The sequence below is a fragment of the Semicossyphus pulcher genome, unplaced genomic scaffold, assembly GCF_022749685.1.
Source record: "Semicossyphus pulcher isolate SPU_LCO1_2020_fin unplaced genomic scaffold, fSemPul1.0.p SCAF_28, whole genome shotgun sequence".
In the NCBI taxonomy this organism is placed as follows: Eukaryota; Metazoa; Chordata; class Actinopteri; order Labriformes; family Labridae; genus Semicossyphus; species Semicossyphus pulcher.
Window position 1 is genome coordinate 6,027,583 of NW_027211702.1, and position 15,396 is coordinate 6,042,978.

General features: G+C 42.0%; 1 protein-coding gene across 1 annotated transcript in view; it reads right to left on the minus strand.

Moving 5' to 3' along the window:
* The window catches only part of dcc (DCC netrin 1 receptor), a 291,775-nt gene that overhangs the window by 72,023 nt on the left and 204,356 nt on the right, over positions 1–15,396 (minus strand). The window contains exons 14-16 of the mRNA XM_069677215.1: positions 12,922–13,032; positions 11,505–11,699; positions 7,175–7,270 (exon numbers count right to left, since the gene is read on the minus strand). Coding sequence (XP_069533316.1) covers positions 7,175–7,270; positions 11,505–11,699; positions 12,922–13,032 — 402 coding nt within the window. The remainder of the gene's footprint in view (positions 1–7,174; positions 7,271–11,504; positions 11,700–12,921; positions 13,033–15,396) is intronic.

Consider the following 15,396-nt stretch of genomic DNA (forward strand, 5'->3'; position numbering starts at 1 on the left):
TCACGGTCTAGACTCGCAGTACGTGTTGCTGTGAAGGCAGCATCCGTCCCGCTCGTCCTGTTGTGTCTGCAGTTTAAACGAGACACCTGAGAGAATCAACACTGACATCTAATGTGCTGCTGTTCAAGAGAGATGTACAGCTGCAGGGGACGACGTAGACAGAGAGACTGATGAGAGAGGGAGAGAGAGAGAGAGAGAGAGAGAGGGAGAGAGAGAGAGAGAGAGGGATTGATGAAAGAGGTGTTTGGAGCTGCAGGGCGAGCTGCGGCAGGCGGTGTCGTGGTTAAACTGGTCGTCCAGCATCACAATAAAGCTCCAGTCAGGACAGAATACTGATGAGGACGGAGGACACGCCTCCTCCTCCTCCTCTTCCTCTACTGCACTCCTTTATTTCCTTACATCCCTCCTCCATCTGCTCACTTTTCTGTCTGTCTTTTCACAATTTTCTGCCCTCCCTTTTCCCTTCCTCCTTTCATCCTCTAACCCGCCATCCCTTCTTCTCGCCTTTATTTCCTTCAATCCTCATTCCATTACCCTTTCCATCCTTCGCTTCTCCCTTCCTTGCCTCCCTTCCTCTCCTCTCCATCCTTTTATAGTGCTGTTATCCCTCCCCCCCTCTCCCTCCTCCCTCTCCCTCCTCTCCCCCCTCTCCTCCTCTCTGCGGTCCTCTGCTCGTTGATTAAATGACGGCGTGGCGGCTGGTTTTGGATCAGTTCTGTGTGTGCGCTGCGCGGGCGGCGAGGCGAGGACGAGGCAGTATATTAACGAGGATCCGACCGTTAACGAGGCGTTTTTTAAAGCTCTCGTAAAAAAGAAAAAAAACTCTCCAGCAGCCTGCCGCCGTAAAGTGACAGAGAATTCAGCTCGTACCAGCATGACAGGACAAAAAGAGAGAGTGTGTGTGTGTGTGTGTGTGTGTGTGTGTGAGGATGTGTATCTATAATGTGTGTGTGTGTCACAGTTGATGACCTTGTCAGAATAGTAATGGCTTTAGTTTCTGTTTCAGCCCTCAGGGTCTCAGCTTATCAACTCCTGACTGTCAGACTGAAGCTCCATGTCAGACTATCGTTGTACATTTCTATACAAACTCCAGATGTGCTTTGTTGTGTCTTTAGAACTCAAGATGTGTCTACAAATCTTTATACAACTCCAGATGTGTTCAGGCTTCCCCTAAAACTCCAGATGTGTCTATAAAACCACAGATTTTTAATCATATACAGAACCGCAGATTTGTCTGCAGAACTCCAAATCGACTTCCAGATGTTTACACATATTTCTTCAGAATTCCAGACATGTTTTCAGAACTCCAGATTCTTTACACGTCCGTACAGATCTCCAGATGTTTTACATATCTCTACAGAAGCTCAGATGTGTCTACAAACCTTTTTAGAGATCCTGGTTCGTTTGAGTACTTCTTCAGATCTCTACACACGTCTAGAAACCTCCAAATGTTTTATCATATCGATACAAAGCGGCAGATATGTATGTGTGCAGAACTACACACAAAATCCTTTTTTGTGAACTGAACTTTATCGAGATCCAAATGTCATAATATATTTCTTCAAATCTATCTCGACCTCCAGATGTTGTTACATTACAGCTCCGGAAACGATTAAGAGCGCACTCCAAATGTTCCTTAACTCAGCATCTCTCTCTACATGTCATGGCCCGCCCAATCCAGATGTGCACCCCATTAAAACCTCCTGAATGTGATCGAGAGGAAGCCATCGCACAAAGACGAGCTGCTCCAAGAGCGACCTAAACGTCAGCCAGCAGCTCTGTGACAGACTGGAGGAGAGCATGCAGAGATGCAGGAACGCTGAGAACACTGACCTGTGAACTCTTCCTGAGTTAAAAACATTTATTGAAATGTTTTCTGGTACAGGACACAAACCCTCCACACCAGACTCTCCGATAAAACAACATACTTTTTTTAAAATCCAGACAGTCTCACAAACATTTCAGCATTAAAGCTACACAAAGTATCCTTCACTGACCAGGATTCATCCAATCTATTTTTAAAAGAGTTAACTAAAGGAGCTGCGCTACGTTCTCTGGACGCTCGTCCCACGTTTTTATGGCACGGCGTGTGAACACGTATTTCTTTTCAGAGGAACACTTGAGGAGGAGGGCTGCACGGTGGTGCAAAGGTTAGCGCTGCTGCCTGGCAGCTAGAAGGTCACTGGTTCAAACCCCGGTGTGTGGAGTCTACATGTACTCTACGTGGGTTCTCTCCGGGGTCTCTGGCTTCCTCCCACAAAGACATGCTCGTTATGTTCGTTGGTGACTCTAAAGTGCCCGTAGGTGTGAATGTGAGTGTGAAAGGTTGGTTGTCTGTCTGTGTGTGTCAGCCCTGTGATTGACTGGTGTCCAGCTGTAGGAGAATTATTCCAAAAACAGATGGTTGGCTCAGCCGTACCATCATGTGGCAGTTTTATACACCTCAATCCTGCCTCCTCTGTGTCTCCTGTACACTTGAGTTGGTACTTTTCTGAACCTCTCCTCGTATGAGATCCCATTTAGACCTGGAATTAGTTCCGTAGCTCTTCTCTGAACTTGAACTTGATTTTTCCAATATCTTTTCATTTACAAGGACACCAGACAGAACTTGGAAATAAAAGATGAGATCTCACCGAGGATTTACACAGTGGCAAAAATATCTCTTTGCACAAGTTATGAAAAGTCCTCCTGGTGATTGCCAGCATAGAGTTTGGAATTCGAGTGAACTGTCGACCACTACACACACATCCTTTTCCTCTTCCAGTGGCTGGACCACCAGATCGCCCACCTTATACTTCACAGTGGCATCATTTGATTTCCCGATGTGTAGCCACTGTTCACACCAGAGCTCCTCTTGAAGATGGGCTCTGTCTGTGTCCTTGGTAATCATTCTAAATATTTTTGCATTAAAAACATCATTTGGTTTTCTTAACCTGTCGTCACTTTCTGCAAATAAAAGACCTCAGTGAGAATATTTGATTTGGCAGCAGTGAGAAATGCTGTTTGCAATAAAACAAAAGTTATATACAGATCCATGATGTGTCCATGCGCGTCCACAGCACTCCAGTATCGAGCTGTACTGATGCATCTACAGCAGCGACTGATGAAACACTTCTGTACTCATAAGATATGAAAGTAAGCCTCCGTACTGCTTTAAATTGTGCTGTTATGTTCATGTTTATTTGCTCCATAGTTTGATACGGCTGGCCTGAGAGAATAAGTCTGTCGTTAAGGCAACAAAAATACATCTGTGCAACGTATTAATCACACAAGTTATTTATTATATTTTATGCATTTACACAGTCTGCATTTTTTGCTATTTGTCCTTCCTGCTTCCAGCAGCTGCAGCTGAGTGGATTTTGACGGCAGACGTGTCCATGTTTAGATCAGTCAAACAACGGCCCCTTAATGTAAGCACGCTCATAGAAGCCCTGAGTGGACTTATTGAGTTGATAAGTCGCTCAGCGTGATCTCCTCTGTCAGGTTAAGTAAAGCCAGGTGAGGAGACCCTGGGTACGTTGAAAACGCTTACTAGTTTAGGCCCCTGATGTCTTTAGATATTTCTTGATGTTTTACATATCCGTACAGACGGGCCGACAAGTTTATATATTTACTCCAAGTGCGTCTCAATATGTCTCCTCAACTACAAACCTTATATTATAGATAGATATTTTTTCAGCACTCCAGATATGTCTATTGGCTTTCAGGCGTTTTTCCGCATCGACAGAACTCCAAATGTTTCTCTGTGTTCGGACTTCGGAGACAAAAACTCCCCACGTGACAATAGAACTGCAGATGTTTTATCAATTCTTTACAGATCAGAAAAAATCTTTATACAACACCACGTGTGTTTATGTTCTTGGGAACTTTAGACATGTGGATAGAAATCCTTGCGTTATTAAACAGGTCTACGTGTGTCTACGTGTGTCTTCGTGTGTCTACGTGTGTCTACGTGTGTCTTTGTGTGTCTAGATGTGTCTACGTGTGTCTTCGTGTGTCTTCGTGTGTCTTCGTGTGTCTACGTGTGTCTTCGTGTGTCTACGTGTGTCTTCGTGTGTCTTCGTGTGTCTACGTGTGTCTTCGTGTGTCTTCGTGTGTCTACGTGTGTCTACGTGTGTCTTTGTGTGTCTACGTGTGTCTTTGTGTGTCTTTGTGTGTCTAGATGTGTCTATGTGTGTCTTCGTGTGTCTACGTGTGTCTTCGTATGTCTTCGTGTGTCTTCGTGTGTCTACGTGTGTCTTCGTGTGTCTACGTATGTCTTCGTGTGTCTTCGTGTGTCTTCGTGTGTCTACGTGTGTCTTCGTGTGTCTACGTATGTCTTCGTGTGTCTTCGTGTGTCTTCGTGTGTCTACGTGTGTCTACGTATGTCTTCGTGTGTCTACGTGTGTCTACGTATGTCTACGTGTGTCTACGTGTGTCTTCGTGTGTCTACGTGTGTCTTCGTGTGTCTACGTGTGTCTACGTATGTCTTCGTGTGTCTTCGTGTGTCTTCGTGTGTCTTCGTGTGTCTTCGTGTGTCTACGTGTGTCTACGTATGTCTTCGTGTGTCTACGTGTGTCTACGTATGTCTACGTGTGTCTACGTGTGTCTTCGTGTGTCTACGTGTGTCTTCGTGTGTCTACGTGTGTCTACGTGTGTCTTCGTGTCTTCCATGAGCTTTTATTAAAGTCCATCAAATGTCTCTCTCTGCCTCTCTGCCACCCTCCCACTTTCTCTCTCCCTCTGGGACCCTCATCTCCCCTCTCTTGCTTGTCCTCCTCATCGCTCCTTCTTTCCTCCTTTAAAGAAATCTCAATCAAAGGCAAGTTTAAAAAAATAATCTTGTTTTGGAAAGTTTCTCCATGAAAACATGTATGTGTGATGAAGGTTAAGAGACAGCGAGTGAGCTAAAGGGGTCTCTGCTGTATCATCACATCATGAGGGGGTGAAAGCGTCAGAAATGTGGCAGTTTTATGTGAGTAATAAAGGATTTATGGCAGCTGCAGGCTGCTGGGTGAGCAGGCTGTTTAATTCATAAGATGAAACTTGGCTGGGAGTTGGATGTGTTTCATTTATCTCACTTCTACAGCTCACAGTGTGCAGGACGAGCTGATGTGTCTCTGAGAAACACACAAGAATACAGTCATGATAACGCGTCCATGTGTAAATACTGTACACACACAGCTACATGTTAAGTCCGTGTTGAACACACACAGCAAGCAGAGACTGCTGTGTGAGGATGAATATTTCAGGGCTGCTGAAATGAGATTGAGGTCTAACTGTCTTTTCTCCTGAATAAAAACTACAAATAAAAAGTCTCCATTGTTTGATCTTCTCCGTCCTCGTAGATTTACAAATAAAGACTTCACATACGTATGACGTTGCCATTATATTTCTCTTTCTCATTTTTTTGATGGCTTTAGGCGATATTCCCTCGCTGCGACCGACACAAACACAAAGCTTTATCATCACTTTTATCCGCCTGCTTTTGGAGCTGTGGCACCTACAGTCATGGGAAAAGAAAAGACAACACAACTCAGGACGTTGTGGATTTTCTACCAAAGTTTGCTTCCAACAAACAGGACATAATGTTCCGGTACAAACGTGACACACATGTTGTGCAGCGGTCTCCCTTTGGTTTAGCTTAGGCACCAAAACTAGGGTACCTTTGGGTTAGGGTTAGGCTAAGTCTTTGGTGAGAACGCTGCTTGTGTTTGTTAAATTATGTTCAGGGTTGTGACATCATGTTACCTTTGTATCACAAACTAAACCACAGCCTCCTGCGTGAAGTCTTGAGTGTGTTTAACCTGTCCATCGTCCCTGACCGCCATCCCAAATGCACGTTAGCACTCTTTAGTACGACTGTAGAGCATTGCACGTTTGCTTTTTCTATCTTTGTATTTACCACTGCCACAGGAGGTCGCCGCCTTATACGCTTATAAACATTAAAAAGGTTGAAATAAGCTGCATGGATGCCTATACAGTCAAATTGTTTACGCAGATTGTCTCTTTGTTTCCAAAGTACAGAGCTTTGATTTGGGTCAGCCGTGTAAATACAACAATGAACTCAGTCTGGCATGGCCGTCCTGAATCTGGGCTGGAAGTGACCCCCACTCTGCTCTCGCCTGGTTTGGTTTTGTGTTGCATCAGAAAAAATGTGTTGGGCTTCGTAATGTTGGCCACCTCATCGTTACAATGCCAGGTCCCCTTCTCAACGAATACAAGTTTTCCCAACTTTTGAGTCTAGCCTATATGAAAAGATGCCTTATAGGCCTACTGCTAATGCTAAAGTTGCTAAAGCTGAGTAACAGTTGCTATGCTAATTCTACCTCTGTTGATTAAAACAACTTACTCAACATGTTACTGCTAATGGCTGCTGCTACTGCAACAGTTACTGCTAATCATACTGCTAAAGCAACTACAAGGTACACTGGTACTGCTAATGCTAATGCTAGTGCTAATGCTATCTTTATTGCTACCAGTTCTCCAACACGTTACTGCTAATACTGCTAATGGCTGCTGCTACTGCTAATCATACTGTTGAAGCAACTGCAAAGTATATTGGTACTGCTAATGCTAATGCTAATGCTATTGTTATTGCTACAGGTTCTCCAACACGTTACTGCTAATACTGCTAATGGCTGCTGTTACTGTGACAGCTACTGCAATGTATCCTAGTCCTGCTAACGCTAATGCTACTGCTCCTACTGCTAGTATTAGGTATTACTGCTACTTATGTCTTTATTTCTACCACTTACCCAACATGTTACTGCTAATGCCTCTCATACTGCAACTGATGCTATTACTACTGTTACTTTAGCTGTTGTTACTGCTGTTTTTAATGCTGCTACTGCTAATACTGTTGCTAGTTCTACTTCAACTACAGCTGTTACACCCAGTGCTCCTTCTACTACTATTAATGCTACTGATAACACACTGTTAATGGTACAACTGATAACAATGCTATTAGTTTTGGTAATGATGCTTGGAACTGCTAGTATTGGAACTGATTATAACACTGTCGCTGCTATTACTGTGGCCACATCATATCATACTCAGAGCAGTCACAGTGTTCACTCTCTCAGGGCGTGATTACATCTGGTTCAGATCGCTTGTGTGAGATCATATCACCACTGTAGGCTACTGAAAACACAGATTACAGTGATTATAAGCAGTGAGTTGTGTGTGATCATACCTGTCAGAGATCGGGTGACAGCGCTCTCGTACAGAGGAACTCCCTCTCCGGCATTATTGAACGCCTTCAGGGAAATCACGTAGTGCGAGCTCGGCTCTGAGAGAGAGAGAGAGAGAGAGGGGCATTATAAGTAATTCTAATTGACATTCAGCAAACACAGTTCAGTGCATTATCTTGTTAAATTATAGCTGCGCTTTCTCTTAAATACATTTCTGATTTGTCGACCTGGAATTTGTCTTCTCGGCGCGTATGATCTGCTGATGAAGCCCGATCATTACTCCCAGGTTGGATTTGCGATGAAAGGTGATAAGGCTTCTGCTATGAGAGCCCCCGCACTATAAAACGCTCTGCCTGCTGAAGTCAAAGTCTTCAGCTAGTCTTCCTCTCTTCTTAAAACTTAAAACATAATATTATGTTCTTATTCACTTGATCTGATCCATTTTACGGTGTTTTTTTCTCTGTGCTCTTGGCTTTCATTTCTCATATTATCTGCCTTGTCTGGTTTTGTGTCTGTTTGAAAAGCACTTTGTAACAGTGTCTGGTAATGTGCCATAAAAAAGTTATTACATCATCATTAATATCATCATTAAAATGATCAGCTGCAGAGGTTATCTGCCTTCCTCAACTTTGCTCTCGATCTTTTATATGCTTAAAAGAAAATTTAAAGTTGTGTTCAGCTTTAATGAACAGTTAATAACATTCTGGGTTTCTTATTATCTATGTGGAGTGCCAGTTACAAAGCCACGAGCCAGCATTTGTTATATGTTAGTCAGAGCCTCCTCTTCTTCATCAAAGTGTTTGTTTAGTTGTTTTATCATTTATGTTTATGTACTACATCTTTAGTTTAGATGTAAAATGTTTTTTTTGCCACATTCCAATAAAATTGTTGATGAACAAACACCTTGAGCATAAATTAACTTCGTATTATCTGGGAAAAACTGACTCAATGTGACCACCATTATTGGACTAATTTTTGGAAAATGACTGGTCCAGGTGTGAGATCCTTTTCAGTCCAAGAACACATTTTTAATGTATATCAAGATAGAACCTTTTCATCTTGTAGTAAGACATTTTTCATGCAATAACAAGATCTTTTTCGTTATAACAAGATTCATTTCATGCTCGTCAAGATATTATTTATTATAACAAGATCCTTTTCCTTTTATAGCAATATCCTTTTAATGCCCTTGCAAGTTGTTTTTCATGGTATAACAAGATCCTTTTTATTCTTTAGCAAGATATTTTCTGTTATCACACTTTTTTTTTTCATTTTCTAGCAAGATCCTTTTGATGATCTTGCAAGCTGTTCTTCATGGTATGACAAGATCTTTTCATTTTCTCGCAAGATTGTTTTCAAGCTCTAGTAAGATATTTTTCATGCAATGACAAGATCTTTTTCGTTGTATCTAGATCCTCTTAATGCTCTTGCAAGTTTTCATGCTATAAGAAGACTTTTTTTCTGGCAAGATCTTGTGTATGCCTTTGCGAGATATTTTTCATGCTATAACATGATCCTTTTCTTTTTCTAGCAAGATCCTTTTTATGCTCTAGTAAGATATTTTTGATGCAATAACAAGATCTTTTTCATTATAGCAAGATCCTTTGTCATGCTCTTGCAAGATATCTTTTATGTTTTAACAAGATCCTCCAAGATATTTTTCATGGTATAAGAAGATCCTTTTTCTTTTTTGAGCAAGATCCTGTTCATGCTTTTGCATAATATTTACATACAATAAAAAGATCCAATTCTTTTTATGGCAAGATCATTTTCATTTTCTTGCAAGATCCTTTTCATGCTCTAGCATAATATTTTAATAACAGTAAAATGATCTTGTTATAAGAGGAAAGATAACTTGCAGCATGAAAATGATCATGTTAGAACATGAAAAAATAAGGTCACTATAGTTCATACATTGATGAGGAAACAAAACCTTTATGCTCATTTTCTAGCAGGAGATCTTGTTTGTTTTAGCAAGATCTTTTTCTTAGTCCAGAAAGACATTTTCTTTATAAAAATAATCTATTTTTCATGTTCAAACAAGATTCTTTTCATGCTCTAGTGAGATATTTTTCTTCTTATACAAGACCCTTTCACGTCTATTGTAAAAGAGATTTATTCCTGTTTAAATAGGATTATTCACTGTAAAAATATTAATAAATAAATACGCTTACATAAAAAACTGAATCTGATATGTGAACTGATTTTAATGCAGCGGCTCGACCTGCGGTCACTCAGCGCTCTTGATGCAGCGTGTTCTCTGTATGTAGCGTCAAACCCTCTATCACTTACACAAACACACGCTCTCTGCTCCCCAGACGCTTCGCAGTATGAATTAATGATCACTATGAATTATAAATGCCATGTACATATGTGCACTCGCTCCCATGTGTGCATGCTGCACAACGGCTAGATTTTATTTTTTCATTACTCTGCCATTATGAGACCTGAGACGGGAATTTTCATCCGCGTATAAAAAATTCACCCAATTTGTTATTGTCTTCTTTGGCATGCAAATTGCTTGTTGCGCTCGCTGGGGAGGATGTTTTCTCTTTTTCAACCTTTCACAATTAGATTTCCTCCTCAAGCAGCTTTCTTATTAAATTCCCTTTAAATTATTGATCGTAATTAAATGGGGGATTTCATCATCATAATGAATTAATGCAACAGGGGAGCGCTGTGTCAATATTGGCACTTTGTTGGCAGGAGCAGCTGCGTTTATTGGGAATGAAATGATCAAATATTGGAAGTGATAAGCACGCTGGAAATTAAGTTCAAAGCGATGAATTATTTTGGTGCTTTTTGGGATGAAACAGAACCTCAGAAAAATGTGACTGTAATAGAAAAAATATGTACAATCAATCTTCTGCTCATGCCTCCCTCTGCCTGCAGCTGTGCTAGTGTTACACCACAACACTGACACTCAGATACAGTACATCTGAATTAATCCAGGTGCTGATCAGCTCACATATCCTCTCCCTTACATGCAGTCTGGTCCTCAATAAATGATTTCATTCTAACTCAATTGAAGAGCTCCTAAAACTGTGACTAGAACTGGGAATAATCTGCAGCCCAACATGACTCATAGTGACAGGGATCTTTAAAGTAACGTGGGTGTTTTAGCGACCAAAGGGGAGTGTATTTTGAACACGGCCGGTGTGCACAAACAGGAAATGACATTTATCGGCTTCTTTCTCTTTGTAATGGCAAATTGCAACCATAGAAGTATTATCAATTCCATCAATTATTGTGTAAAAATGTGCAACTTTTAGGCTCTTGTGTGCAGTGTGGCCTACATATTTAGCGACGTCTCTCTCCCTCTTGACAACTTTATTTGTAAAAAGCAACTAGCGACAAATTTAGGGACTTTTTCAGACCACTGAAATGTATGTTTTTGTAATTCATTCCCATGTTTGCTGCTCAGATCAATCGCAGTTCCCGGCTCCTCAGCTCCGAGCTGCTCTCTCTCCTCTCTCGCAGCAGCACTGCGCAGGCAGCCAGGGGCGGGTGGGGCTGGCCTGGGGCAGTAGCAAGGAAGAGGACAGCGGCCAATCGGGCGGCTCGCTCGCCACAGTAGTGGGAGTTCAGTTGTAAGTTCAGTTGTAATGAGTTTATATGGCTCTCGCTCTCAAACTCTCTCTGCATTGAACAAAGCACGAGAAAGTGGTACACGATAGTTTCAGTTATGCTAATGAGAAGATTTAATTAATCAAAGCAAATATTTGAATAAAAATAAAATCAATAATTATAAATTCATTGATTTGTTTAAATGTTTCTCGACCTCCCTCGCTGCACTCCACAAAAACGTGCTAACAACCACAAAACATTATGCAAATGAATACGTGATGACGTCAGCAATATGCACAGGAGATGATGTCATCTGGCGACTTTTGGAGCTAGTGCTACTTTCATTGGAAAACAGTTTCAACACCGCTTGTGTGTGGTTCACACAATGTGGAAAGCACTGCACTGCTGAACTGCTGCATAGATTTGCAGGATGGAAACCATTAAGGGTTAGAGAAGTGTCAACACTCAACGTGTTGGCGGTTAGTAATCCGTCCAGGTTCTCATATTGGTTATATTTTGCCATAATTGTCAGTCTGCAGGAACTTGTGCACTGAAAATAGAAAGTCTAAGTAAGGAGGCCTGTTTACTGAGACAGTGTTGTGCAGCCCAGCCAGCGATGCAGTTAAAATAACCATAGGTCTGTTTCATGCTAATATGCTATTAAAATGTTTCTGTAACTCGTTCATGGAAGTTATTTTTATATTCACTAGGTTAGCAGCCCCCCACGTAGCTTAGCAGACTGTCTGTCCTGAAGCAGATCCTCACCCAGGTTTTCGATGGAGTAGTATCTCTGCTTGCTGTCCACTCGGACCGTCTCAGCGTACGGACTTCCCACTCCGTAACCGATGATGTACCCTCGGACTAGGATGTTGGGGCTGAGGGGCGGAGTCCAGGACATGATGATGCTGTTCGGCAGCGGCCTGACGTGCAGAGAGCTCGGCTGGTCGGGCACCTGACTCTCTGCAGAAACAAACAATGAGACATCACACCAAAGAAGAAGAACAGAAGGTAGTTTTATTCCTGTGTCGTGGCTACAGCCCCGACCTCCGCCACAGGCTGTTTATAAGCTAACCCTGTTAGCCGCAGCAGTAGCAGGTACTTAAAGCAATTGGGCTAACAGATGCTAACCCTGTTAGCTGTGTATTAAGCCCTAATAAGCCCTGACACTTTGTGTTATTCTGCAGCATCAGATTAGATCAGATTATGGTGCTCTCGGTCCTCGGGGGGAAACGCTTCATATCACTTTATTGAGTGATAATCCATTGAAATGAGATTTGCGTGTCCCTCTGCTGCGTCCTGGAAACACAGTTAGCATGGATGTGTTTGTTTTTGATCTCAGCAGCTTCCTGCTGACCGGGACGTCGTGCTCCCGAGCTTCAGCCTGAGCTCAGCGTTATAATTATTCTGCTCCAAATTATTAGAGGACCAAACCCGAGAGCAGAAAGACAGTTTGTCTTTTTTCATTTCTCTGTCCTTCTTTCCTTCATTCTTTCTTTCACCCAAACCACATAAAACATTCTGTCAAACCTACAGACTGTTTTGGTGTTTTTAAGGGCTCCGTTTTGTAGATCTGTTTAATTATTAACAAAACGTCATCAAATTTGCAGCAGTGACGTTGCTTTGAGGATTTAACCAAATGATGGTTTTCCTTGATCCGACTTTAATCCGTAAACATCAAAAGCTAAACTGGTGGATGAAGAAAAAAAGTGAGACAACTTCCTCGTCTTCGATCCTCACCGAGAGCAAATATCGATATGTTTTATTATGTAAGAGGATCTAACTTCTTGTTCTTTTAAACCTGAATGGAGGAGTTTAGCGTGTCCTTCGGCTCGCTCATTAGTTGTCTCTTTTGATTTGAATCAGAACATTTCATTGAAATGCAGCTTGAATTTTACACTTAAGTGAAACAGCTTCTTTTCCTTTCCTCTCTTTCACCTCCCCCTTCTCCTTCCAACCTTCACTTCCCTCCCCTCCTCCTCCTCCTCCCTCTCCCTCATTTCTCCCCTGAGGCGAATCTTCCCTCCATCTATCCGTCTCAGCGCTCAACTGGTTAAATATTTATGTGAGTGTTGGGACAGAGGAGGTATTTACATGCTGTTGTACAAATCACTGCTATCCCTCTGTCTCTCTCTCTCTCTCTCTCACACACACACTCACACTCTCTCTCTCTCTCTGTTCTTACCATCCAGATCGTTCTCCGGCGTCTCTGCGGCGAACCATTCACTGGCCGGTCCTGTTCCGTTAGCTGTCATGGCCGCTACCTGGAAACTGTACTGACTGCCCTTCTCTAAACCTGAAGACAGACAGAAAAAGAGCTTCGTTATACTGTTTAGTTACATGCTTATCAAACAGCCTGTGCTGCTGTAAATATTCCTTTTGTTACTGTGAAGATAACTCAACACGAGATATTGTCGGCTGATTGGCTCCTGCAGTGGTCGAGCAAAGACCTCAATAGCAGCTGCTAAAGAGGTTAGCGTAGATGCTGCTACAGCACCAGTTATTGACCTTATTCTTAGCCTGAACAGACACTTCCACTTTGCATCCTTCTGTCATCTTACTTCTGTTTAAGGTTTTCTTTCCTCAAACAGTCTGAGGACATCAGGGCTGAGAGGAAGCTTTGCATTCTCCCAGACACTGAAATGATGCATCTGCTGAATGAAAAGGGTTGACTCCCTTTAACAAATGGCTCTCTGTCACAGCCACACATTGTCCAAATATCTCTTCAATAGCAGGGGCTGTATTTTACAAGGCTGTACAAGAATATAAAAAAAAAGCAGAGCCGGAGGAGAAGAGGAATATCCTGAGAAAAAACAAGAAAATTCAGAGATTAAAGTCGTAAATTTGCCAGAAAAAAATGGCAAATTTGTGGGAAATAACTCGCAAGTTTATGACTTTATAATAGATCATAAATTTACGATAAAGAAAAACTAGTAAGGTCATCTTTAGAGGAAACTTTTTAAGCAGCGACCCCCACAAAAAAAGTTGTGGTTCACGGCCCCCTCCCTCTTGATTCGCCTGTTTTCTCTGCACACAAGAAGCAGACTTCATCGAGGAGAAAGACTGAGTGACCCTCTGCTGCAGAAACACACGTTTCTATGCTCCCCGTTTGCCCCAGGGGTTACATCATACATGAGAGTTACCCTACGACCTCATGACGGAGACTGAGAGGAAACAAATCTGCATTACAGAGAGAACATTTGGGAAACTACTTTAAGCAGTGGTTTTAGTTGTTTTGTTGTTTGGATGGAGGCTTACACAACAAACAAACAACCACCCCAAGGTCGAAGCTGACGACTACATTCAGTGAGTTACGCACTTGGGAAGGAGTCCAGAGATTTCTCTTCTTCTCCGGCTCTGGATATTTATTTATTCATTTATTTCTTACGATGGCCTTAATACAGCGTCGGTATATTTCCTGCATGATCATGTCGTCTGAGTTTGCTGCTAATCTGACGGGTGACAGACAATAAGAATAACTACACAGAAAGTTTTCTCACTGCTCGTCTTGTTTGCTGATGTAGGTCACATGGAGGCTTCAGTACTTCATTCAGACTGTTTGATAACAGTTCAAAACTCTTTAAAGTGAGTTTAAATCACTTTTTGTTTCCCAGTTTGACAGTTGAAAGAAGCTGAATACTCAGAGGAAAGTTTTCATGTTAAACTCTTTAAAGAACCATTATTCTGAGTTTTAGCTCAAAGAACAAGCGAGAGTGCAAACAGGCGACTTTAAACCCTCAGATTTACATTCCTCTAACTGGAGATGTTATCATCTCCGACAGCTCCGAGTCTCCTGCGAAGTGTAAACGCAGAGTAAAATTAAAGTGTTAATAAAGCTTTATGTGTCATTCTTTAATCTCCTCAGTGAAGCTGCTCTTTTTTATTCCATTTAATGAAAATCAGTTTCTTATTCTCTGGCTGTATAAAGGGAGTGATTATTGCTGACAGGCGGGCGGATCACATTCAGCGCACACATAAACACCTGCCACCGGGGGATGAGTTCCTGCTCAGACGGACGGGTGGAGATAACCATCAGAGGGGAATAATGAAAAGGAAGATCAGTTCCATTCAAATCCTGCAAACCCCAAATTGAAATAATAGCTGGTGGCAGTTTGAATGCGGACACTCTCACACACACACACACACGCACACACACACACACACACACACACATGCATATGCAAATACAGACTTTCCTTCACAAAAGAAGAAAACAAACAGACACATAGAGATACATGAAAAAAACAAACACGAGCAGACAGAAGTCCACTGTGCTATCCACACACACACACACACACACACACACACACATCTTGAGGATTTACATATTGTTTATCTCTATTTGAGCGTTCATGTCAGCCGCCTGTCAGCCTTAGGTGACGTTCTGTGAAAACACTCGTCTGTGTTTCTCTTAAATCCCTGAATATTGAAACTACAGCCCGCTTACATTCAGGCACGTTTTTTATATATCTCGGTTTGCATGAGTCAGGTTTAACAGGTTTATTTACAGGGGAAAATAAGAGCTCATGTTGAAGGAAAAATCCTCTACAAATAGTCAACAAATGTACCCTAATGACTGTGTATGAAACGCCTGATATATCTCACTCCTGTGTGCCAGAGAGCTCCATTGTTGTACCACCATTAAACTCTCCATGAGCAG